Source organism: Acomys russatus, chromosome 12, assembly GCF_903995435.1.
Source record: "Acomys russatus chromosome 12, mAcoRus1.1, whole genome shotgun sequence".
NCBI classification, from domain to species: Eukaryota; Metazoa; Chordata; class Mammalia; order Rodentia; family Muridae; genus Acomys; species Acomys russatus.
The window spans coordinates 42,931,721-42,959,377 of NC_067148.1; the positions used below are offsets into that span (position 1 = coordinate 42,931,721).

A 27,657-nucleotide genomic window follows, 5' to 3' on the forward strand; every position below is an offset into this window, starting at 1 on the left:
GTTTATAACATTTATATTCTGAATATATGTGAACAGCTACAAAACCATAAGTATAACACACATCAAAAGTCTTAGATACTGTTTGCCGGGCAGTGGTGGCGCACGCCTTTAATCCCAGCACTCAGGAGGCAGAGGTAGGTAGACGGCTGTGAGTTCAAGGCCAGCCTGGTCTACAAAGTGAGTCTAGGACAGCCAAGGCTACACAGAAACCCTGTCTCAAAAAAAAAAAAAAAAAAAAGTCTTGGAAACTGTCTAAAGTTGAACATAAAAAACAACTCCCAGGCTTATCTGCTTTAATAACAGTAACAACAACTACTACTACAACTACTATCACTACAACAACTACCACCACTACTATCTGAACAAGAACAAACCTCAGGAGGTTAATGTTAAGAAGGAAAGAAACCAAGCAAAGGGGTTCGAGGCATCATAAAAAGAATTCTTAAGAAAGTCCTAGGAACTGTGACAGCTCCAACAAAACTAAAGGTATCTGCTTGTTCCATGAAAGCTAGCAATAAAGAAGAGGAGGAAAAAGAGGAAGAGGAGGAGGAGGAGAAGGAGGAGGCACAAGGGAGGAGCCTTAAGGGGTTCCCTTGGCTGATCAGAGGTTGCCAGGGAAGGCCTGTCAAGTCATTCTATGTACCCCTTCCATCTCCAGTGACATTTCCTTGCATGTTGACACCAGGACAAAGAAGCTCTTTGATTAGAAGAGCAGTCACTTCCACATCTGTCAGTATTCTTAAGTGTCCTCTCGGCAGCCAGAGTTTTTTAGGGATACACAGTGTAGTGCATTTTCTTTTTCAAGATGTTTACCAAACAACAAAAACAAATTTCCGTCCTGTTGTAGATTATCTAAGGGGGAAAAAAAAACTGTCTTTACAAAGACATGGTGGCACATGCCTTTAACCTCAGCATTCAGGGAGGCAGAGGCAGACAGATCGCTGTGAGTTCAAGGCCAGGCTGGTCTACAAAGTCTAGGATAGCCATGGCTACACAGAGAAACTCTTGTCTCAAAACAAACCAAAACCAAACCAAACAAACAAAAAATAATAATAATCACTTCCAATGATTTTTGTCAACAACACAAAAGCTTTACTAGCAAGGGTTTCCCAGATTTGACTCAGATAGAACACAGTTCTCTCCCAGAGGCTACGCACAACAACTCTGACTTGCTGTTTGAGGAGCTCCCAGTGCCACATAGTGCTGGGCATGAGGGGAACCACTGTGCTACAAGAAAGGCACATCTGATTGGCTCACTGCACCTCTCTTGAGCTCCTGACACTGTGATTTTATTTGGAAAGGAACAACTAGTAGGGCTGGAAACTAGAGCCTCGCACAGACTAGGCAGTGCTGTCATGCATGAAGGCCTCTCTGCAAGGGTCCACCCTGTGCAAGGGTCCACCTGGACATGACTAGCCATCTGGGCTGCTCTGCCAAACCGTGAAGTCAAGGTTAGATTTCCCCTGCTGCCTACTTCAGCAGCCCTCAAAGTTCTCTAGAAAACTCTTTTAATGTTCCTAATCCAAGAAAGTAGAAGACCTACTAGCACATATGAGCAAGAACTGTAGATAAAGCCTGGTCAGTGGATGACAGCACTGGAGAAGAACACAAACACACTTCCTGTAAACTATGTATTGCCAGGCCTTACCTGCCAGTGCATGTGCCCCATACTTTCATGTGTGAGTGCTCCTACTAGTATCTAGCAGGGCCTCCAGAAATAATGAAGGGACAGAACCACGCGCTGGAGACTCTGCTGTAATGACATCATAATCAAAGTGTTATTGGGAAGGAATTCTAAGCCTGAACAATTACAGAGAAACATCCAAACTAGCATTTTATTATTGAACACTGACTCATCCGTTGGCCATAGCCATGCTCTCACAGGTGGAAAATCACAGGCTATGGAGTTGGTAGCAGCCAACTTACAGGGCGCTGGCAACAGTTCCTCCCCACAACACTGCTGGACCTGCTCACAGCAGCACACATCTCAAACCACCTTTGAAAGCAACCTGATTATGCTAGACTCAGTGGATAAAAATGTACTATTGGAAAATCAAAAATAGCCTCAGTGGTCTGGGCAGAGTACCAAATCTGCATTGCCTTTGCCATCCCAGTTACATAAGGTCAATATTACATAAGACAGAATTTCAGAATTTCCTTCTTAGCAACCTCCAAACACTTGGTTATACATTTCACCTAACAGCTGGGCCACAGTAGGAACCACTATTACCCAACACAAACAGCAGAAATATTTAAAAATAGATGCTTCTTGCACTGGATGGGAGGGAGTAGGGGCGAATTGAAAGCTGCATCGCTGAGGCAGTGGGCCTCCTTCAGCTCCCTCCCCAATCAAGGCAGCAAGAGCATTTAACCTGGGCCTTCTGGAAATCAGTTTGACCTCACCTGACTTCAGATGGCCAAAGAGGAATGTAGTAGCATCCTTCAAGGGCTTCCTGGGTCCCTGGAGATAGAAACAGTCCAAATAGCAACTGGAAATCTGGCGTGCATCGGGCAGGGGTGGTAGTAGTGGCTCAGATATTGGCATCTAGAAAAATCTACTATGAGCTCATTTTGAGTCAGTCACCTTACAAATGAGTGACCTTGGGGAAGTTACTTGGCCTGCCAGACCATTTCCTAACCTGTACCTACTGAGGTACTTCCTGCAAGACTGACACTGCAGAACACATGGCACTTAGATGAAGGACGACCTTGTTGTGACAAGAGAACAGTTGTCATCAGTGTCATCATTTAATCTGAGCTGCCAGCGCTGAGCCCTAATCAAGTTCTCCTGAAACCTAAGGCACCTGGTGCCTTGAATGTGGACACTCACTCTCTTTGGGCTCAACCCAGGCCTGTGGCACAGCCCCTAGCGAATGGTAACACAATGTTCTACCTCTAGCAGACAGCTCCTGCAGACTACACTGGGAACAAAAGCTCTTTGGTGGCCTTGAGTGAAAACATATTTGCATCCAAGGCTCCCTTCTGTGCCATCTGATGCTCCCACATCCTCTACCATCCAGGAACCCTTTCACATTCCCACTCAGGTTCACAATGCTTCTCCATAGTGGATGAAGAGATTACTCTGACAGGGAGGTCCATGACCCCACAAGGTATGTTCCATCAACATTACCCACCACAGTCAATTAATACAACCGCCATCCAAGTGCTTCAGGCCAATCCCAGTCCACCTTCAACTCTGCTGTCTCCCTCACATCACTAGGGGAGGCATAACCTGAGAATCCCACTGACTGCCAGATCTCTAGTCCCAGCAATTTTCTTTACTCCCACTGTACCTATCAGCTGTGTCCTTATCCCATCCAGTTTGCCACTGGCCTCTGGTGGGTCTTTGTCTCCAGTGTCGCTGTCCCAGATGGGCTACCACCTCTTTCACAGCACCAGCCAAGTCGTATCAATGCCCAGAACTGCCTAGGACACTGGCAAGTGACTAGTAATGGTGCCATCACATGGCCAGCACCCTTTGTGCCCTGCCTTTCCTGCTTGCTAGCTGGTACTAGGGTATCTATCAAAGCCTGGCACCTTCCAGCCGCCAATAACCCTCAGGTGTACCCCTCAATCCCTGACCAGTTCTGCGCCCAATGTGTCTGAAATTATGTCAGCTTCTCAAGAAAACTAACCACCAGAATAAGAACCTGACCTCTGCCCTTGCACCCTCTCCTGCCTCACAACCACTTTCTGCCTTTACTTTCCTTCCTCTAGGCACATCCCAGTGCCACAGAAACAGAGATCTCTGTTTGAGTCACCCATGCACATATCCCAAAAGCTAAGGACAGAGCCTGGCTGCAACAAAGTCCAGCTTGTAGGGATGAGCAAGTGAAGGAGAGCTAGTCTACAGCTTCCTGGACAGTGCCTTAGGGTTCATATCCTCATTGTCCTGCCACTCCCCATGGCACTTAGTACATCTGACCTCTCTTCAATTCTACACAAGTGAAACACTCAGGTCTCAAAAAGCAGACCTTAAGACAAGCTGTCTCCAAACCTAGAGGCTCTGTAACTTCCAACATCTACAATAAGCTAAGTATCTCAATAAAGGGCTCCTGGAAAATTCATAGAGATTTTACAAACACTTAAGTATCATTTTTTTTTAAAGAACCATAAAAGACATTTCAAAAGAACTCTCTTGTGAAACATGAATGTTTACAAGGTATTGATATAACATATTTTACAAATTAAAACACCACAAATCAGAACTTATCAAAAGCCATCTCATCCCTACCCACATGGGTATGACCTAAATTCTTTTATCAAAAAGGCCAAAGTAACTGACCTAAATGATCAACCCAAGAAGACTAAGAACATCCAAATAAACACAGGGGAGGTGGCGCAAGAATGAGAGGATATACACAGACACAGAGACAGGGAAACTACAGGAAAGGAATGGGCTCTTGGAAGGCAACTAGAGGCGCTAGGGCCAGGCTGATGCAGCTTCCCCATTAGCTCTCCACTCAGTCAACAGGCCCGGCCTAACTGGAAACATGGAGGGAGAGGGGTGGCCAGAGATGCCCAAAAAAGGGAGTAAGACGGTCCATGATGCTCAGTGCTCAGGAGGCCTTAATGAGATGGAGCTAGCATCCCCTACTTCAAGCTCTTCCCCAATCTGACAGAGCCACCTGCTTTTGCCCTCTGCTCCACCCAAATCCTTAGCCCACTGTCAAGTGGCCCCTTTGCCCATATATTGGGGTACTGGTTCCACATGGTAGCATGGGAGCCCCTTTGGAACACAGGGACCCAAGTTGAGTTCAACCAAGTGTATAGGGTACCGGCCCAAAAGTAATTCTTCCTTAAAAGTAACCAAATGTTGGGAGTTGGAAACATTATGCAGGACTAACATGAAGCTCCTGAAAACTAACGTCTTATCCCAGCTACCTACGGTAGACAAGGGCTGACAAAACCTCTTGTATATCCTGGCTGACTCACCTGAGATACTGAAGCCTTAAAGTCTATAATAAAAAGTGATGATGAACACAGATTGAAAGTGCTCTGAGTGCAATGATGCCACAGTGCATAAATCTGGGTCTCTGTATACTAGTCCTGACATAAATGACAATTGAAGCAACCCTTCCCCTCCTGCCCTAGCTACCTGAAATTCTCAAAACATCCATAGAAAGTGCAGCCTAATTCTACCTCTTTTTTATGATACAGACCCAGAGGATACTCCTGAGCCCACTACACATTAAAAAATAAAAATAAAAAATAAAATAAGAGGGCTAGAGAGATGGCTTACAGGTTAAGAATACTGTCTATTCTTTCAGAGGTCCTGAGTTCAATTCCCAGCAACCACATGGTGGCTCATAACCATCTATAATGAGATCTGGTGCCCTCTTCTGGCATGCAGGGAACACCTGAATACATAAAATAAATAAACATCAAAAAATTTTTTCGTTTTAGAATTAAGAAGTGGTGGTGGTGAGTATTATGGAAAGATGGCTTAGCAGTGTGTAAAATGCTGACTGTCTAGGCATGAGTATGTGAGATCAATCTCCAGAAATCATGTAAAAAGATGGGCATGGTGGTGGGTACACAGGATTCTAGAGCTGAGGAGAGAAGGGGACTATGGGGCTAGCCAGCCTTGTCTAATCCCAGACACTAGATTTTGCATCAGTTGAGGTGAATAGTGCAAAAGAATACAAAAGGTTGACTTTTGGTCTCCAGACACATACTCCTGGCATACACTGTGCATCCATATAAACAAGATCCACCCACAAGTATAGTCCCACCACGCGCACGCACACACATACACAGAGCAGTTGCCAGCTTCAGGACATTGGGATCCGTGGAACTGGGACCATTTGGGAGCATACCACACACAGTGAGAACTGTTTGCTTTGGACAACCACCCTGAGTGTTCAGGACTAAAATCAAGAGGCATCCACCTTTTCTGCCTCCTGCTACATCCTGTGGTGGATGAGGAGTTTTTCTGATCTGCTGCTACAGGGGCAGTAGCAGCAACACAGAACTGAAGGGGTGGACCACTGTGAGGAGTATAAACAACCCTACATCCACTGAAAAGAGAAGGCTATTTTCTTCCTCCCTGGGCACTGGGGTGGTAAAGGAACCCAGTTTGGAAACCAGATGGCAGAGCAGAGAAGGGCAGGATCTAGGCTGAGGGTATGAAACGGAAGCTCAGATAGTAAAAAAGGTGCATCTTTGGTAAAAGATGGCAGTGAACACAAACAGTGGTAGTGGGTTGTTTAAAGAGACACAGACCCAAACAAACCATATGTACTGGGAAGTAACAGAGTGACAAGTACATGATGTACAAGAAGTTAGATAAAACATGGACATGTCCTGGAAGAGTGTCTCTTCAGACTAGTTCAAAAGGCAGCAGTAGCTATGGGAAACACAGTACGGGTTCAACTACAAAGTGTTCTGAGGCACAGCAATGGTGGCACCAGGACCTGGGGTAAGGCAAAAGTCGCAATAGTCATCTGCTCAGAGAGCACAGTTTACCTGTCTCCCTTACTCATGCCACTGGCAAAAGCCAGAGATTCCTTTGTACAGAGTAAGCTGCACAGAGCAGAAGCAGGGCTGAGTAGAGGTTGCAGGCTACCTGGGAGACACTTAGTCTTTTGCGCCAGGATGCTAATACTCAACATCCAACCCAGAGTGGGTTACAATAAGGCTGTCATCACTGAAGGCAGAGCCCAGGTAGACAACACCTGGGAAGAAAACTGGACAGCACCATGCGCCCCAGAGAACAGGAGGAGATGGGAAACAGGGACAGCAGGAAAGTTGCATAGCCAGAAAGGGCCCCAAGCATAACTCTTCACCCAGTCCCATCATCAACAACACATCAGACTGGACAAAGAAGTCAGTCACTTGGAAAGCAGCTCTACCCATATCTTAGCCAGTCGCTTACCCTGTTAGGTGAGCACAAGGCTGTGATGATGGTTGGCAGGTGTAAGAGAAACTGCCAAGTGCTCTACTTCATACTGGGTAACCCACCACTCCAGATCCCTCTGCCGGGCTACTCCCGACCCCCTCACCCTTATTGATTCCATCTACCCAGAACCCTCTCATGACTTTCTCATCCTAGCCTGTCCATTGGTCTTCCTTCAGTGCTTGCTTCCTTTGCAACAATTACCAATAGGGACATTTTCACAAAGCTGCTAGGCTGGAATGGAAAAGGTGAGGGCAGCCTAACCAAAGGAAGAAGCCAGACTGCAACAGGGACACAAGTGTCCTGAGTGGGCTCAGGACAGGTCCTTTTCTGCTTCCTTCAACACTGAGCCCAAAGTAGAGTGAAAGAGAAAAAGAAATGGGATCTGAACACACAGTGCCCCTGGAGACTGCAGAAGCAATGAGTAGAGCAGGACTACTCTGAGCTGGGGGAGGGGCTGGTTGGGCTGCCTTTGGGGAATTCTTTGAGAGACTAAGGCTTACACTCCCAAGGAAAGCTCCCGTTTGAACACTCCACGGGAGCAGGCGTGGCAAAGGAACTGCAAGGGTGGTGTCCAGCCCTCATAATTCTTGTTACAGAACAGCAAGGTTTCTTTATCGTCACCAGGAGTTCCTTGTGCTCATGAAGCAGGACAAGGGATGTCTAGAAGGAGAAGGACTGCCTGGGCACTTCTACTCAAGTCAAAGCACATCTGCTCAGATGGGACACACTCTCATGGCATGTCAGAAAATCGGTAAGATTAACTCAACTGTCAGGGATATAGCATAAGCTGATAGTGACACAAAACGCACTTTAAAATGTTTCTGCTCCATATTATAAAAATGCAACATTAAAGATACTTAACATCAATTTTCAAGGTCTTTGGTAGACCAATCTTGTTATTTCTCCGAGGCATCTGCTACTTGGTTGAAGTGACCAAGACAGAGTAGAAATCAGGCCCTCTGTGCTAATGGCTTCTCAAAGACACATGCCAACATGTAGGCTCCATGAAATGTTCCATGCATCCTGTAGATATACACCTCGCTCTGTCTGCTCACAGTGCTTCTTCTGGACAGGCTTAAAGTCATGCTACAAACACTCTGGCCTTCAATACTGCAAAGATGTGTCATACATGCTAGGAAACGAAGAGTTGGCTACAGAGGTAAAAAAGAAGAGTGAATTTCATGTGGTAACCCTTGATGATACACCACCCTGGAACAGAGAAAGAAACCAAGGGTAACGGGTGCAGGAAACACTTGGTTCTTGAGCTGGCACATCACAGATACATCCCACGCCATCTTCAGTACTAGTCAGTGTAACATTAAGAGACGCCATGCATCAAAGAACTACTAAAAAGCCGACACATACCCTGGAGCTTAGTGAGAACGCTACAGGGAAACATTATCATCAGTGTCTGCAAAATGAGAAAATAAACCCCAGGGACCCAACAACGTTATTCACACTGCAACTCTGGGGCAGGTCAGGAGACAGCGGCAAGCCAAGCCCATCCTCACACTAAGCAGCAGGCTTCCAAGGAGCAGGGTAAGCTTTTCATTGCAGAAAAATGAGCACAAAGTCTACTTCCGGTTTTCTTAGAGACTGTTTATTTACCATTTTTTTTCATAGCCCATACACAAGGCATGTAAGAAACGCTTATTTCATCCCATGCTGGGCAAGTACTAGGAAACTACCTCAAAACACCCAAACTATGGCAGTGTTAGACAAAATGACTTCATTAAACTATGCTTGAGACAAAGGGAAAGTAAAACTTCTCAAAACAGTCAAACTTTAAAGTTGGTGTGTTCTCAAAATATTCATAGCTCTTTTACCTGTGTTAATGTTCTAAGGTAAAGCCAATGGTGTGGCAGCTGGGAAAGGAGAGGTGGAGCCCAGGCACCAAAAAATACCTGAAATGCCATCTGAGTAGCACCATGCCCATGGCATTTAGCTGCTATCACACTTACTTCCAACACCCAAGGCGGCCTGCGCCTCCCATCACACTCCCTCAGTAAAGTAGGACTTTAAGCACTCAGGTGCCGACTTACCTGAGCTGGGCATGTGGTTCACACGGGCAGGATTCAGCAGCTCCACCGGCTGGTCTCGGCCAGAAAGTCCATCTGAGGAACAGAAGAGACACCAGCTTCAGAAACAGCGAGTTGAGCAGAAAGTTTTCTGCAGCCAGTAGTACTGGAACACATATGTCCCCTCCTTCTTTTAGAAGACAGTTTCAATTCCAGCACAGATTGTTTTTACTTGCCAGAGAAAGTGAAAAGCTCTTTGTAGAATAATTCAAGCAGCCCCCAGTTGAGATATGGTGAACTGGGATTCCTGCCTGGGGGCATCTGGTTGAGCTGGCATGGCTCTTACATTTAGCCCAGACTGGGCTTATCAGAAGTGGGCTTTTCTGCAAAGACCACAAGCATTAAGATAAGGAGCTCCCCCCTCTTCCAAGATAATAAAAAAGGGTCTGGACTTTGACCCAAACAAAGCAGCTGGGGCGCGAGTGGCAGCCAGAAGGAAGCAGGGTGCTGGGGTACTCCAAGCAGCCCTGGGGAATGCCTTGCCAGCACCAGTGGCCTTACAGATTACACAATCATTTCTTTGAAACCTATTTTTAGATCATATTCAGGAACCAATCCAGCTATTGACTTAATGCAAGAATGATCCTAGAACCCACCCACTACCAAAAGCCTGGCACCAGATGGATATAGAGGCCCCTCCCACCTCTGTGTTCCCCAAACATGAAGGGAAGAAGACCCACAAAGCCTCACAGAACCAGACTTTTCTTTAAAATCAGTTTATGACAAGTGGTTTTAAATGTTCTGCCGTGACATGCAGACCATTGCAGACCTGGACCAGCAGTCACTTCACTAGGCAGCCATGCAGCTCCCACAGACAGGATTTCAAAGCAGAACACAAACAGATAACAGATCAAGCCAAGCAGGGAAGCCAATCTCCAAAGAATTCAAACTCAGAAGCCTCAGATCCAAAACATGCCCTTCCAAAGAACAGAGACAGCAACACGCAGGAGGCCATCTGAATCACACTGGAGACAGGGTGGGTCTGCTCCTCTGTGCCACTCAGAAACAAACAAGGGTGTCTGTCAGCTGGCTCCTTTCCCTCCAGTAACAACCCTCATCTTATTTCTAGCACCTTTACATTTTGAAATGGTCAGAAGAAGCACTCTGAGATCCCTATCTGCGATACCACACCATGCCCCAGGGATCAGCAAGAAGAGTGAGAGGTCACCGCCATACCTTATTGGCAACCACCCTGCCACTTACAGACTTTCTCAGGGCCATGCCAGCTGAGATAGCCTGACCACAGGCTGTAAAGCCAACAGCAGTCTCCTCGAACTTTATGACTCCTTAAAAAGAAAACCTCTAGGGGCAGAAAACACTTCCTAAGCCTTTCCTTCCTGGAAGGAAAAAAAAAAAAAGTGTTCATTGTAGAAAGCAGTAAGATGATCCAAAAGAAAACCCTACAGCCTGCCTAGCTCTGAGGATCCCTCCCTCACAGAAACCCTCTACCAGTCTCCTCTATGTCCATATTACACTTCCAACTGGGGAAAGCCCAGGTGTAGTAGCTGACCAGTTAGTTCAGAGCATTCCAACCCTTGCACAGTATAACCTGCAGGGATGGAGAACTGGAAGTCTGCAGTATGGGCTTGAACTGGTGTCTGCCCTGAGCTCTGAGCTCTGAGGGCCCAGAGACTACACCCCTCCAAGAGACCACATTTCCAAGTGGCCGGTGCACAGTTACAAAGACAGTCTCTATGTGTATTTTCATTGTATGGTGAGACATGCAGGATCTCTTGGCTTTTTACTGGTGTGTGTCACTTAGCCTTCGAAATGCTGTTCACTGTGCATACAAACTAGCTGTCTCACCCCAGGCAACAATACAATAAGATAATATGGATTCCACGTGTAAGTCAGACTTGTTTCCAGCCTTTCCCAGAACAACATATATGTGTCCTGACACCTAATAACTCTGCCACCATCTTGGTGGCATCTTCTGATTCAATTCTGACACTATCTGCCTTTTGTTCACATAGACACTACTGTAGAGAAGGAGGCAACTTCAGGTCAGGTCTAAAATATTAAATCGCTTGTTCTAGAAAACAAACAAACAACAACAAAAACCTTACATCTTAAATTGCATGTCATTCTGAACACCAGATGAAAGCTTGAGTTCTCCTGTCCATCTTGCCCAAGATGGGAGGCAAGCTTTGTCCAGCATATCCACACTGGGGATGTGCCACCTACTTGCTACCCAGCTCCTCAGCAGCTGTTTGTTACCAGACCAAGTGCCATGGTACTGCAAAATTTGCATTCAAGAAACTCTTGTTTTACTTAACAGTGGCCACAAAGCACAAGACAGTCATGTGAACAATCCAGGCACATCTTGCCATTATCACAGGAGAGTGAGTGGCATTGAGGACAGTTTTGAAAGATCACGCAGAACTTACATGAGAACTTTGTTGTGTTTGCTCTACTGTATATATTATTGGCTGTTACTATCTTGATGAGCCTGATTTGTGAATTAAACGTTTTCACTGGTCATGTGCACAGGAAAAACAGCACATAGAGGAGTCAGCACCCTCTGCGGTTTCAGCTTTCACTGAGCATCTTGAAACAACCTCATGGATAAGGGGGCAACTGTCTTTGCACTGCAGGCTTTTTATTAAGGATGCAAATGAGCACTCATATGAAGACGTCCATGATACTCAAAGTCCCCAGGTACAGAAGTCCCATTCCCAGAGAGGTGGACCGGTTGTGAGATTAGTTTTAACTGTCAGCTTGACAATCTATAATCACATGGGTAGAGTCTTAGTGAGGAATGACCTAGTTCAGGGTGACCTGTGGGAATGTCTATTAGGAACTGTTCTGGCTGTTAACCGGCGTAAGAAGACCCACCCTAAGTGTAGGCAGTGCCATTCCTGGCTGGGCCCTGACTATGTCAGAGTGAAGGAAGCTAACTGCCTAGCAGAAGCAGCAAGCACAGGAGCATTCATTTCTCTCTGACCGACTGTGGATGGTATGGTTAGTTGCTGAGTTCCCACCTTGACTTCTCCTCAGTGATGTTAGCGTAAGCAAAATAAATCCTTTCTCCCCAAGAGTTGCTCTTAGGCCGCTTTATCACAGCAACAGAAATGAAAGTACAACAGTGATCGTTCATCCTCTTCCTGGCTCACTCATCTGGCAATAAGCTCGACATCACCAGTCAAGAGATTTTATGAGCCAATCTCTAGGCCTGCCACCCTCACCTTTATACACTAGACCAGTGGGTAGGGCTGGCAGCTCCACCTCTGGAATCTCACAGTCTTTCTTTCCATGACCAGACTCCAATTCAGCTCTCTAGTCTATACTGGATAAGAATGAAGAAGAACCAAAGAGATCCTACTGCCCAGGAAATCCCAAAGACTTCCAAAGGCCCAGCGCCAGGGTCATAGGCCAAATCCTATTCTTTGCCAGAGGAGACTGCTGCACTCTAAAAAGCCCTGCATCTTCACATCTCAGAGGACTAACCTCAAGATAGCTGGAATCCAATCACTGATTTCTGCACTACTGTGATACGGCATGTCTACCTCCCAGGTAAGGAGAGACTCTGAAAAGAGGACCAACCACCTGTAAACACACATCCCCTCCAGGGGGCTGGAGCTCCCTGGGTCACTCGCAGAGCTCAGCTCAGGGATGGGTTCCTCCAAGAACCTTCTGCATTCAGCTGTTCACAGTAAGGCAACACTGCATCCTGTGCAGGCTGTGCTGCACAAGGCATGAGGTACAATGCTCTGTTTCTTGGTTGTTTTGTTTTCTCATGACAACAGCCAAGAGGGCTGACCTTTTCCCACTAGTCAGCAGAATGTTGTATTATTGCAGCCGGCATCTTGATGCTCAGCCAGCTTGCTGGGACTGTGCCCACTATCACATCTTCCTGCTCACTGTAGCTCTGTACATATTTGGCAAAACAGGGAGCAGCATTCTTCTCCAGAATTGAACAGAGCAATGGTGGCCCTTGCACTATGACAGTCACAGGAAAGCACCTGTGACCTTGGTAACTCTCCCAGAGCTGCTTTAAAGTATTCTGTATCAAAACTCCCAAACTACTTGGGCTTCTTCATGGGTGTCTGGTATTTTCATTACAATATTTAAAATATTATTAAGACACAAAATCTTTAAGTTGTTTAAGCACTCCAAATTTCTGCTTCAGTTTGCTGAGGCATATAGGCAACAGGCATCCTTGGATCTTGCTAAACTCTTCACCCTTCTACTTACCTGCACAGCTTCTCTCAAGCTCTCCACATAGAATGTGGCAGTGCTGCTGCTCCCTTCTCCGGCATGTGCTGCTTTCTCTTACGGTCCCAGGCTGGGGCTAACAGCACAGAACAGTGGCCAAGAACTCCTGCCTTGTGTCTAGTCTTCCTGCCAATGTTGTTTTGGCAAGTAGCATGGTACCTTGTAGGTTTCTGACTAGTAACTTTTACCATACTGGGGAAGCTGCCTGGTGTTTCTGGTTTGCCAAGACAGATCTTTAATCAGGTATGTGTGCTTAATGTATTCAACTTTTCTGTGTCAATCCAGATGCAGAGAAACTCTTCCTTCCATCTGGAAATATGGTGAAATTCTTTTTCTCAAATGCAGCCAATGTTGTTTCCCTCAGGAAAAAGACCTGATCAAGTTGGATAAGCTTTGAGAAAGAGAAATACAACCAAAGGCCAAGAGACAGTAAGAAGTTAGTGAGGTCTGAACCCCTCTCCACTCTGAAGTCATCAAGCCTTACCAGACTCTTCTTAACTTAGGGTCATTTCAACTCACTGCCATGATTGTAAAAGCAAAAGACTAAACTAATATATTACAGCTACTTGGTGGGAGACTGCTTGATACAGGAGAAGCTGAGGTGTTTATGATAATGCATGGATGTTCCCTTTTGTCACTCTCAGGCCTTCCTTGGATCAGATGGCCCTAGCAGGACTGGTCAGGTCATGCCCCTCCCTCATTCTCAGGAGTAAACTTGAGGACAGTGAATGACCGGCTATTCCTGCAATATCACATAAAGGGCACTTTTATGGTACAAATACGGTATGTCCACGCAAAACACAGGTTGAAACCTTATTTCCAAGGTAACAGAGCTGTGTGGTAGAAGGTGCTGGAAAATGACAGGGTCAGTGGGAGGGGTTAGTACTGCTCTGAAGAAACTGGCTTCTTTCTCCCAGAGCTAGACTAATCAGTGCACTTGGCTGCTGTAAAGTCAGCCTGGCTCTCCTGTCATGCGTACACATCTAGCCTCCACCATGCTATATGGAGCACCATACCTTTACCAGAGAATGGCCAGGTACCAGGGACATGCCTCTGGGCTTTCCCATCACCTTTTATATAAATTACACAAGTCTGGAGGCTTCTGTTACAGCAACAGAAAATCAAGCTGTTAGACATAAAGCGCGGACTACTCGTGTGAGTGCTCACGTGACTGAAGCACATTTCACCACTGTTAAAATAAATCTTTGTTTCTCTATCCATTCTGTCACCACTAGGAAATGTCACCAAGGGCAGGTCACACATGAGAAGTTACATGCACTTTCTTCCCCACCTACATCTCAGATGATATGAGTTGACAAGGAGCACCCTCCTACAGGCAGAGGGTGCCAGGTGCTGGGCCTAAGAAGTTAGGCACACAGGTTCAAGGGCAGGGTCTGGTCAGATGTTGCCTACATGGCTTCAGGGGCTCAGGTAGTTAAGAAGAACCTGGAAAGGCACCTAAGTGGTTCCAGGCTGGGCTCTGCCATGGACACACTATCTTGGGCTCCAACTCACACTCCTGTTCATCTTCAAAGCAGGAGGGTAACTAGAGATCCCTCTCAGATCTGGGTGAAGGCATTTCTTCTCTGTCATTGTTGTCCTGGCTGAATCTCTAGAGAACTCTTGCTACACACGCAGGAAATAACTATGTTATCTGTTCCTGCCACCCAGTTCTTTGTAAAAAGTGAAAGGGCACTGCCACCCAGCCATGGCCTGGCTTACTGCACAAGGGACAGAAGGAGGCACCCAGTGTCACCTTACATCTGGAACCAAGCGGCTCTGAGAGAAATTGCAACATACTGTGGGGTGTGAGGCTGCAGGACACAGAACGGCTGATATTTCACTAAAATCTGCTTAATGAGAAAGCAAGACATTCCTGAGTTAAAGCTATTTGTGTTTGTATGTGTGTCTTATTAAACTAGGTAATGGGGAAAACTTTTTTTTTAAAAATAGGCTAGGTTCAAAAGATGGCTTGTTTGGTAGGTAAAGGTGCCTGCTCCTAAGCCTGACAGCCTGAGTTTAATCTCTGAGACCCACATACTGGAAGGAGAGCTGATGTCCACAGTGTCCTCTGACCTGCACACGCATGTTGTCATGCATGCACAACACACACACACATACACACACACATACGCATGCAAACACTCAAATATATAAAAATGTAATAAAAATAAATGAAATTTGAAATACATAGGCTAGCACTTACAGCACAGGATAAAAAAATATAAGAATCACTAAAAATGAGTTGTTTTTTGAACAAAGGAACACAAATGGCTGTTTGCTTGAAGAGAGGTGAAAGGACCCCACTTCTCCTAGGAGTCCTGGCCATGAAGCCAGTCTGTGGCCTCTACAGCACTGGCACTGCTTACTGCTTCCTCGCGCAGCCCAGTGTGCAATCACAGACAATTCTACTCGCTCTGTGTATTTAGTGTGGCTTTATTGGATTTGTTTGGATGCAGTGGCCAGCACACCATCCATCTGGTCCATCATAAGGTCACTATCCCTTGGTTCTGACCCATGTGACCAATGATGGGATCCTACTGGCACCAATATATGCCATTCGGTTAACTTATACATGTTTGCCATGAATGGCTCAGAGAGAGAAATGACCAGCTACCAGATTCCCCCCAGCAGACCTATACCCTACTCCTGTCCTCTGCTGAGCAATCCCAACCCCCATGTCCCTTTACTCCACAGCCCCTTCCAGGCAAGGCAGAATTGCACACCCAGCTAACACCAGGCTCAGCTTTCAATAAACCCAGCTCCTCCCTGTGTGAATTTCACTAATAGCCTTGAGTGCCCCAATCCATTAAGTTCTGCTTTTTCTTGCCACACAGGTTATTGAGAAATACCAAAGTTCTATAATAAAGCTCGCATCTGCCCATTAATAGGAATTAAACTTTAATGAGTTAGTGTCGTGAATTCCTCAGGCATGCCCAACATAGTTTATGTGTATTTATTAGAGAAAATGAAAATGGAAGAAAGAATCCCTTTCTCTAAGCACTATTTTTCCTTTGGGGTAATCAGGAAGACATTTAAAATGTCAAGGATAACCTATGCGGTGTTCTTGCTGTTTTTCCCTAAGAAGCACAACTAGCTCCAGCCACAGTGGGGAGAGGAGGGATGGGGAACCAGCTAAGGATGGGCTGGGTTTTCTTTTGTTGTTTGTTGTTGTTGTTGCTCATCCTGTTTTGAACAAGTGACTAAGGAGGACTTTTAAAAGAACAGCTATTAAAATGAAATACCAGTGGCAATGAATTTTGTCTGTTGGAAATGTCTGCTCAAGGACAGACACTCCTGGTCTGTCGGCAGCTCTCATCTACTGAACACTTTAACCTCAATACACCACAGTGACAGCTGGCCACTGTGATCTTGGAGCTGAGTGGGAGCTGGGCTCACTGCCACAGCCCCATATTGAGAGAGTATCAGGCTGCACAGCCCCAGTGGAGCATCAACCCTCAATAGCCGAAGTGCAGTGCCTCTAGTTTGGATGGCTTTCACACTGAAGGTTCTAAAACTGTTAAGTGCACATGGGAGTGTGATGGCATCTGGGATTTGTCTGAAATGCTCAGGACAGAAAAGTAACGCAGGGTATATGAACAGGGCATGGCAGATGATTCTAGAGCTTTAACTATGGGGAAGCAGGGGTTATTGTATGAATCGCCCCCTTTCTTTTATACATGTTTCAGTTTTTTTTATTGAGCAGCCAAGAATAAAGACAGGTCCTCCCTTCTTGAAACCAGACAATCTGCCTAGCCTGTTTTCTCTCTAATATTCCCATGTTCTTTGGTGTGCTGCCAACCCCATGCTGACCAATTGAGGCTGCTCAGTCCTAGCTCCCAGTCAGTCTACAAGCAGGTACTGAACTTCTAGGATTGAAGAGAACACAATACAGAAACCAGGACCAGCAGCATATACAGTGCCCAATCTCACAGAACCACCCTCCCACTGGACTTCCTTCTCTGCTGAGCTGACTGAGACTGGCTGATATGAAGTGGCAACAGGCAGACTGGCCCTTAGCCCAGCTATTCATGGTTCTTTAAAGTTCTGTCTTAGCATAGGTAGCATGGTTGGCTTCTGTTAACTACCAGGAGGGTTCACTGTATAGGACCATGCTCCCTCTAGAATCTGCTGCTCAGTCAGATCAGCTGGAACAAAGCACGAAAACACGGCCTCTGCCCAGACACTCAAACACGACACAGAAACCTGAACTTGCAAGCAAAGAGAAGCATGGTCAGGCCCGAGCCACAAAGAACCCAAGGCTGGCTACCACTCAGGAAATCTTCTCTAGTAATATATAATGTAGAAAATGACAGTATCCACACAGCCTAGAAGCTCTAGAAACAAGAAACACACAGCATGTCCAAGGAGGAACATGTGAAGAACACAGCAAATCCATAGGCAGGTACTGTCCAGGGGCGGACAGGCCTGGCCTAGTCCAAGGGTCTCCTGGCCAGGTGTGCCAGAGCAAGGATGCAAAGGAATATGCCAAGGAAGCATCTTTGTCTGGATGGCTGCCACAGCACGGTCCTGGCCTCTCCTGGCCAAGGGCAGTTATCTTGTGGAAGGAGCTACAGTGGCTCTCTCTCTTTCTCTGGGACAGGTCTGCCCCCAGAAAAGGATGGTCCACCAGACATCTGTAATGAGTCACAAATCAGAACACAATGTCCTAGCCAGGCAGCAAGCAGCACTCATCTTCATGCTCAAGAACATGCCCATCAACCCTGTGTGGGTACTAACTGGTGCATTATTTCAGGGCAATTTACAGAGAGGAGAGGAGAGGAGAGGGGAGGGGAGGGGAGGGGAGGGGAGGGGAGGGGAGGGGAGGGGAGGGGAGGGGAGGGGAGGGGAAAATAACCTTGGAAAAGAGGTGTGCATGTCTCCCAGAGCCTTCGTGACAAGTGATGGGTGACTACTATGAAGGATAGTGCAGCAGTACACACAGACTCCTTTTGAACTACTTGCAGCAGCTCACAAGACAGGCACCTTCAGTCAGGCAGGGACAGGGACAGTTATCTCAAGCAAAGATGCAGCCCCAGCTCTGATGGCGACTGGTGAAGGACTTTACCTACTCTAGACATCAGATGTCCATCTGGAGCAGAAGCTGTGGTAGCTGCAGCCTCTCTCTTCCTGCCAACTCTTTAAGAGCACCTTTAAAGAGGGCTTGGGGGGAGCGGGGAGGCTGTGACCTGGGGCCTTGTGGCCTGACATGTCCAGCTACATCAATCTTGCAGAACCTCCCTCCAGCTGTGCTTCCTTGTCTGTTGAGCTGACCAAGACTGGCTGACATGAGAAGTTAGGATGACTTACATAGAGGGAAGATCATGATCTGAGTTCAGCCAGAACCTAGGTCAGCTCCTCCCTAAGGTGCTCCACCTCATGAATGCCAAAGCATCTGATGGAGTGCAGGGCTCCTTGCAAAGTATGAGTCAGCAACCAAGATGAGCTTATGGATGAACCTGCCTCCAAAACATTTTCTACACTGTTGAACATCACAAATTAACTAGAGGTGTCTGTGGTGAGGTGACAGGAAGCCAGAAAATAGGTAGAGGTAACAAGCAGCTCAGAGGAATGAGTCACTAATCCACAACAATAAGCCCTAACCAGACATCAGAGGGTGTCAGAGGCAGCTCCGCCTGTGGTTGGGCAGTGCCAGTCCTTTACCCATGTCCTTCGTGAGCTCTGCTTGCCCTACAGCTTGCCCTTGGCATTCTTACTGGCATGCCTTTCAGAAAGACTGGTCTGTCTTGGATGCCAGAAGGAAAGAGAGGAATGCTAGCACAGAGAGTGTGGCAGCAAGTACCCAAGGAGCAGGCTGACCATGGGGCCCTCCCTAGGCCAATGTGGGCTCCAAGAGCACTTTCCCCTATGCTAGAAGACCACTTGGGTTCAAAGACTTTTTCTCCTGGAATTCTGCGGAATAATATTTGCTTCAATCCATTAAATTTTTTGTTTTTCATGTAATATGAATAAATTAATAAAATATATTTAAATTTTTTTTTGTTTTTCTAGACGGGTCTTCCTACCACTGAGCCTACGTGCTGTCCTGGTCCCAAATTGAATAAGCAGAAAGTTTGTGCTGATCAGGTTGAAGACCAGCGTCCCACACAGCATTCAGACCACTGGTCTGCACGCAGGGCACTAAGCACAGGGTGCACAGCATCATGAACACACTCACACAGTGTGGTCCCCTGGTTGGCTACTGAGCAGCTGGAAGGATTTGAAGGATATACTCTGGGGAATACTGTGTCCTGGCACTCCAAACTCCCAACAGCCAAACAGTGTACTACAGCCTATGTGGCATTAGTGCTGGAGACGAAGTCATTATCACTTAGACAAATCATGTGAGGGATTCATGCGAGCTGGTGGCTTCTAAGCAGGTATCTGAAGGACATGCAAGAGAGTGTCATGTAAAGGGCACCAAAAGAGCCCTTCAGGAAGAGGAAGGCACAGGCAGAGGATGAAGCACAGGACTGTATGTTTGGAAGAACACAGTGGGACAGGAGCATGGCTGTGGGTCCCAGAGACATGATGAGGACTGTGGGGCTCAGATAGATTTAAAGGCTCATTTCACATGCCTTGAAGGAGATAAACTAGAGCCTCGGGACTAAGGAGTAAAGTGAGCATAAAGAGGGTTGGGGAGCTCTTCCAGAGCCCCAGGGCTGGGACCAGCACAGTAACCAAGGAGTTGGAGGGATACTCTCTGGAGTCCTACTTTGAAAGGCACTCTATTAGGACTCTCTAGTAGCCTGTGTGCAGCTTGGCTAGGTCATGCCACTGGAGGCAGAAGCCTGGCAAGGGCATCAAGCCCTCAGGGAAAAGGACATAACAGTGTCTGTTGATTCTCGGAGACCCATTTCCCACTGAGAAGAACCAATACTTTGAATCCTTCTTGGGTCATTATGATTTTCTCAGAAAAACAAAACCACAATGTTTAGGATCTGTTCAAGGGTTCAAATCTCACAATCCCGAAAACCCTACAGTGTGCTTTGGTTTTGCTTGCTCTGCTGAGCATGTCATCTCCAGGTCCACTTGCCTACATGCTTCAACAGCACTTTCCAGCTGCCCTAAACAACTGCAAATACCTCCCCACCCTGGGCTATGCACTGGCCTCCTGAAATAGTGCTGCTGCTTCTTACTATCATCATCATCATTATCATTATCATCAGTTACAAAGAGAAGAGACAATGGCATACTGCAATCTAGATGCTACTTATCCCACCTAGGCTTATGCAAGAATGAATATGCAGTAAAATCCACATGGAGCTGTTTGCTTTATTTTGGCTTTTCCTTTGCCTCATTGTGGCCTGTGTTCTCTGACTGAGACATGATCAAATGCAGCACCACTGTCTCAGTGTGTTCCTCTTGTCTAGAAGATGAGACTTTGACCTGCACTATCTCTTGGACCAATGTCTCCATAATGGCTGTGGCAGCAAGTCAGGTTGCACAACAGAAGAAACAGCTGTTCTCTGTTCCATCATGGTTCAGAGGTATCCACTAAGTGAAAAGCCTGCTTATATTTCACAGCCCTGACCGTCATTATCAGGAGCAGACCACCAGGACTGGAGCCTTGGAAAAACCAACCAAGTGGAAACATCATTCTGTCCCCAGCACTCAGGTCTCCAGGAGAGGAGATCAAGACCTCAGGCCACCCTGTTGACAACAGAGGAAGTAACAATGAAAGGCAGACTTTGCAAAAGTGACTGGAGAGTCCAGAGAGTCCAAGGCCACTGCCTTTCCTCTGCAGGCTCAGGTGGCTGAAGTCCCCATGTCCCTCCCCTTCTACCGCTCTGCTGCTTGGGGGCCATCACCAGCTCAGACTCCAACATCTCACTTGGCTGCAGAGATCGGGTGACTGACCCACTGCACAGCTCCACTACATGCCATCCACCTAAGAGTATCCAACAAACCACGGTGCTTTCAACAGTGCTGCTAACACTCAGCTCTCCTCCCCTTGGGGAAGACGCAAGGAAAGATCTTTCTTCCTGGAAGCCAGCAGGGTCTACCACCTTCTCTGTTCTGACCAGAAAGATGACTTCCAGTGAGCTAAGGCTGGCTTTACAATACAGCAGGCGCTGGGATGTAGACCCAGAGTAAGGACTGGAAATCCAATCTACAAAGTATTCTAGGAGACATGTTCAAATCAAATGGAGGCCCTGGAAACGGGACTCTTGGCCCCAGGTGTGCTTAGATCCTACTGTGAAGCTCATGTTTTATATGGACCATATCAACTTGGGTAGCCAACAGGACTGGATGGACTCCAGGGCAAGTGTCTGGTTTTCAGCACTGCCAATCCCCCTAGACCTTCAGTATCTCTGCAGAGCTTTCTTGGTGGGGAAGGGACTATGTAGAATGGAAAGAGGTTTTCTTGGGTTCTTATACATAGTCAACTTCTAAAGTGTCACAAAGCTTTCCTTAATTTTTGTGTAAGTACAGAGCATATTGATTTAATGATATATTTTTAAAAATGTCAAAACATAATTATATTTAAGAGGAAGGGCACACACATCATAGCTTGCAAGTGTCACCATGATTGCCAACATGTTAGGCAATGTGTGTGTAGTTTCCATCCTACCAGACATTTAAGGCCATGAGCACACAGTGCTGTCAGCCTTCCCTCCATCTCCACACACTACTTCTATTTGCTTTCTGGACTCTTAATGAATGCTCTCCCACTGTACTGGGTGTATTCAGAGTAATTATATCCTGGCTGTTTAAATCAAGAATCTCATAGCACATGAGTCAACCTCAACAAAGATGGTTTGCTCCAGCCTGCATTTCCATTACACACAGTATGGGTTGACTCTTACATCTTCTCCACACTGGGCCTGACTAAGGTATAACATTATTCCTCTCTAGACAACCAAAATTCAGCTTCTAAAAATACAGTGATTTCACTGTATTATATTCTATTTTAATCTTCTAAAGATAGAGCTAGCATAAGGAGAAGCAATTTGCTGTTGGCTGTGAACTACACTAATGTCACTGACAAGATAATGGATTTCAGCCTGTAGGTGCCACATAACAGGTGCAGTGGGTAGTACCAAGGTTTTAGCAGCACGGTAAAGGACCCTGGCCACTTGGCTTCCAAATACAACTCAAGGGTTACGGTGTAGTTCAAGGATAAGAATGCTTACCTAGCAGACCTACCGCATGTCCACCTAATGGACCAGGCAAGTACCAAGAGAGGGGACTTAACTGTCATTGGCTGTCCTAGAGACTTCTGTCCACTAGGCCAGGAAAGCAGAAGGGGATATTGAGGGGGAAAAAATCTCTGAGAAGGTTGGGATGCCCAAACCAGTGTTAATATTGGGGGTGGTCTCTAGGATCATTACTGTGTACTTCTGGAACCCTAGGTACAGGGGGTAAAGTTGGTAAACTTGAGAGTCCCATGAAAGCAGAGAACAATGGCTCTTCAGAGAGCAATGCCCTACTGCAGATGAGTTCTTCCAATGAAAATGTAAAATTATAAATGGTGGTAAGAACAGCCCACAATCTAAAAATTAGTGAAGACAATAAAACAGAAAAGATAACTGTAATATATCTATAAATATTGTAAGGAAACTGAAAAGGATATAAAACATGAATTTTAATTAAGTATTTATATTTTAAAAAGTTGTTAAATAAGTTACTATTTACACTTCTATTATAAATTAATCAATGGTGTCCTACCTGCAAGATATGCTAGGGCAATGGTGGCCTAAGACTTGTGGGAGTAACCAACCAATAAACAATTTGACATATAAAATGGCACCTATATTGGACAATGCTTGGCTGACCAAAAACCAGAGATTAAATAGCCCAGAGACTTAGAGTAAAACTAAATACTACTGGCCTTAAAAAAATAAATAGTGACAATCCTCTTAATGGATATTTTGCTATATTCATAGACAACTGCCTTGCTTAGCCAGCATCAGAAAAGCTTCCTCTTGTAGCAGATGGGAATAAATATAGAGAGCCACAGACACTGGGGGATGGGAGGCAAGCACAGATAGAGAGATGAAGACAGACACACCTTGGAACATTAGGCACTAAATGGGAAATCTCCAACATACCCCTCCCCTTGGGGCTCAGGGAAGTCACCCCACTGAAGAGAAAGTGGAAAGGGTGTAAGAGTCAGAGGGGATAGAGGATACCAAGAAAACAAGGCCCTCTAAATCAGTGGTTCTCAACCATCCTAATGCTGTGACCCTTTACTACAGCTCCTCATGTTGTCGTGACCCCCTAACTATAAAATTATTTTCGTTGCTACTTCATAACTGTGATTTTGCTACTGTTACTAATCATAATGCAAATATCTGATATGCATGATATCTGATATTCAACCCCTTTAAAAGGGCGGTTCAACCTCCCTCCCCAAAAGGGTCGTGACCCACAGGTTAAGAACCATTGCTCTAAATCAACATGATCAAAGCTCACATGAATTTAGACTGAAACAACATGCACAAGGCCTGCAAGGGTCTGTACCAGGTCCTCTGCATATATTTTATATCTTTCAGTTTACATTTTTTATGGGACTCCTGAGTGTGTATGAGGGGGTCTCTGATTTTGTACCTTCTCCTGGGCGCTTTTCCTTCTCCTGGTTTGTCTTGTCCAATTTCGATGTAATAGTTTTTGTTCTCTCTTACTATCTTTTACTCTTGTCTCCTAGAAGTCTATTCTTTCTAATGAGAAGAGAAGGGGAGTGAATCCGGATAGGAGGGTGATGGAGAGGTGTAGGAGGAAAACCATAACCAGTACATACTGTGTGAGAAACACATCTATTTTCAATTAAAAAAAATATATACTTACTAATAAAAGTTAAAGGGGCTAGAGAGATGGCTCAGCAATTAAAAACACTTTTTGCTCTTACAGAGAACCAGGTTCAGTTTTCAGCACCACATGTCGGTTCATGATCGTATGTAACTCTGTCCCAGGAGATCACGTGCCCTCTTCTGGCCTCCATGGCTATCAGGCACACACATGATGTACACACATAAATGCAGGCAAAATATTCACATAATCACTACAGTAGATATAGTCAGAGAGAAAATAGAGAACAAGACTACAGACCTAGACAACTGGAATGTAGCAAAAAAAGGAAAACAAACAACAACAACAAAAAACCAAGGAAAAGTAATGAGTGAGACATCCAATGCAGACCTAGTGTGACTTACTGAACTAAAAACACACAATACAGTATTTGAGAATGACACTATCCTAGCAGATTTTTTAAAAGTCCTAAGTAGTATAAACAAGTATAAACCTGAATCTAGCTAGGCCTTTTCAGTAAAATATCTAAACATCATCGTAAGAAGATAACTATATGGCACCAAGACAGTAAGGCAGGCTACCCTGGAAGAAAGGAAAACTGGGTTGATGCTTGGTCTTTTGGTTAAGATCAACTGTTAGTATCTAATATTTCCTCTATCTGAGGACAACATATTAAATGAATTTTTAGAGGTAGGAGATGGAAAGGATAATAGGACTGCAAACTACTTTCTAGCAGTAGGAGAAGCAGGAAAAAAAAAAGATAAAGAAGAACCCACAAACTGCTGAAAGGTGTGGCTAACTCCATTTCTGTACCCAGCTAAACTTTCATTCAAGAAACAGGGAGTGGGGGTAAAAAGGCACTTGCAAACAAACAAAAGTTGTTTGCTGGGGCTGGAGAGATAGCTCAGGAGTTAGGAACACTTGTTGCTATTGCAGAGAGCTCAGGTTCGGTCCCCAGCTTTCACATTGTAGCTCAAAACCACCTGTATCAACAGTTTGAGGGCATTTGATGCCATCTTCTGGCCTCCACAGGAGCCAGGCACATAGGGCACACATATATACACTATAAAATAAACTAAAAATATTTATTTACCACTCAAACTGTGGGCCAAAATAACAACTAAAGGATTATTCCCAGTGAAGAAAAGTTATCCATAGTAGATGCTAAGATGAAACATTAGTGAACATGTAAGTCAACACAGCTGTGTAGTAAATACCATGAAGTTCACATAGCCACCAAGAACACTTGTTTGCTTTTTTGTTTTCCAAGACAGGGTTTCTCTGTGTTGCCTTGGCTGTCCTGGACTCACTTTATAGACTAGGCTGGCCTTCAACTAAGAGATCCACCTGCCCCTCCCTCCCAGCGTGCTGGGATTACAGGCATGCACCACTGTGCCCAGCTACCAAGACAACCTTTACTACAAGCATGTTTCCTCAGACTTCTTTCCCTTGTGTGTAGTGTGTTGTGTGTGTACATGGGTCTTAAAAATCACTGTTTGAAACACCTTGTTAGCTTCTTATATAAATACAAATACTCCAATACAAAATTTCCCTCTCCACTTTGACACTAGAAAACCCAAATTAGTATATGTCCAAAGGATGAAGCAGGCTGTGCTTCATGTCTAAAAGCCCATCATTTTTCCTTAGTGCTTTACTCTTGAATGAATCGCATAAAGTGCAGCTGTCCCTGAAAACAGAGAGCAGAGGCACCAACTGCCCACTGTGGCTGCTGCTTTCCATGGAGAGCAGGCAAGTGACTACAAAACTCTGCAGAAACAGTAGTGCTACTCTCGGGAAGGCAACACTCATTAACCCCACTTGGAAACAAAGGATACCAAGAGTCTGAGTGACAGCAATCACCAGAGCACATGGGCTATTCTCAACACAAGCCACTTGACATCACATTTGCATGTCCGAGAATCCTTCTTTGAAATCAGCTACACTTATGCAAAGGCAATTCTTTGTGACAAATAATCAGCAAAAGATTGCTTAGTTAAAAGTAACCAGCTCTCAAGTAAGGATAAACCACTCTATGCAAATAATTTTGTATTAATGCAAATATTATGTTTGTCTTTTATTTTAATGCAAACAGCATCTGTTTTACACAGCCACTGCCACCACTTTGTAGTGTGTGCTGAGGGACTCTACTGAGTTCCAGCTGCTTGTGAAGAGTGGAGAGCAGACTTCCAGAGAGCAGAACACACCAAGCAGCTCTTCAAAAGAACAGAGAGCAAACAAATCCCATGGCTTCCCTCTCACTGAGGAAAAGAAACAAATCCAAGAATGATCCCAGAATCTCCTTTGGGGAGGTTCAGCTAGGGGGAGGGGAGGTATTCTTTGGGAGGAAATGAATTTCTTTTCATCAATTCATGTGCAGGAAAATCCATTCAGAAGAACAGATGAAAAAGGAAAGCTGAATCTGACCAGCTCACTCAGCATACCATGCTATGCTGTCTGACATCAGCTCAGCCACACTCTCTACCTCTGGCCAAAAGGGATTATAGCATCTGGTCAACACCAACCTCTCAAAGTTACTCCACTAATTCTTGTCTTCTTCTGTCTCCAGATGAAGACAGAGTTCCTATTTGTGTGGGAGTGGGGTGGGGTAGGGTGGAGGTGGCCTGTGTAGCCATGATGCTAGGACAATGACTTTCAGAAGCAGAGTGGACAGGTGGGTGAATAGGTTGGTGGGTGGGCAAATCAGGCTATTATATACAAGAAAACTGATCACAGGAAAAGAAAACCATATAAGGTTGTGCTGGCTTTCACTGCATTCAAGTCTCTACTCAACCAAGAACACCTGCCAACAGCTGGACCTCAAAACACTATGGATGATGTACACTCCACTTCATTTTGAGACAGGGTTTCTCTGTGTTAGCCTTGGCTGTCCTGGACTCACTGTAGATCAGGCTGGCCTCGAACTCAGTGATCCGCCTGCCTCTGCCTCCCGAGTGCTGGGATTAAAGGCGTGGGTCACCACACTCGGCTGTACACTCCACTTCTAAAGAACACAGCAAAGTACAATCGTCCCACAAGTGTCCCTGTGGGTGAGGCCAAGGAGAACAACCTGTGGACTGTGCCTTAAAGTAAGTACCTATGCTCACATACACTTGCTGGTAAAACTCAAAAACACCCATTCACAGAACCAGAGAGATGGCTCGGCACAGGACCAGGGTTCAGTTTCCAGTACACATCAGACGGCTCCCTATAGCAGCAGCTCAAGAGGATCCAATGCCCTATTCTGGTACCCATGGACACCTGCACTCACATGCATACACCTATACACAATATACATATACACATAACTTATAATATCTTCTAAAAAATTCACCCAAGTAATTCTTCATGTGAGTAACATGTCAACTTACTCTAATAACCTCATTAACAATTAGTTCAGATTTACTTTCATTTCCAGTAACTGTCACAGGCTAGCGACCACCTCATGCTGTTCTCTATTTCTCCTAATAAGTGCAGAAGACTTTCTGGTCTTCACAATTTGGTGAATAAAAAGACAAAAAGGCACCACAACAGGGTGAAGGTGACTATCTGAAGCTAGACAAACATCAAACATGTCTGTAAAGGTACTGGTACCTTAGCCAAATAGAAAGGTCTTACAGAAGCAGGTAGAAGCCTGGGGAAGCCTGGCATTTGGGCGGAGATTTCCACTAAGACTAGCATACAGGGCTCCCAGGGAACTCTCCAGAACCCTCA

General features: G+C 45.6%; 1 protein-coding gene across 1 annotated transcript in view; it reads right to left on the minus strand.

Annotated features, from left to right (window-relative positions):
- The window catches only part of Hdac4 (histone deacetylase 4), a 211,594-nt gene that overhangs the window by 110,881 nt on the left and 73,056 nt on the right, over positions 1 to 27,657 (minus strand). The window contains exon 2 of the mRNA XM_051154365.1: positions 8,944 to 9,015. Within this exon, the coding sequence (XP_051010322.1) occupies positions 8,944 to 9,015 (72 nt within the window). The remainder of the gene's footprint in view (positions 1 to 8,943; positions 9,016 to 27,657) is intronic.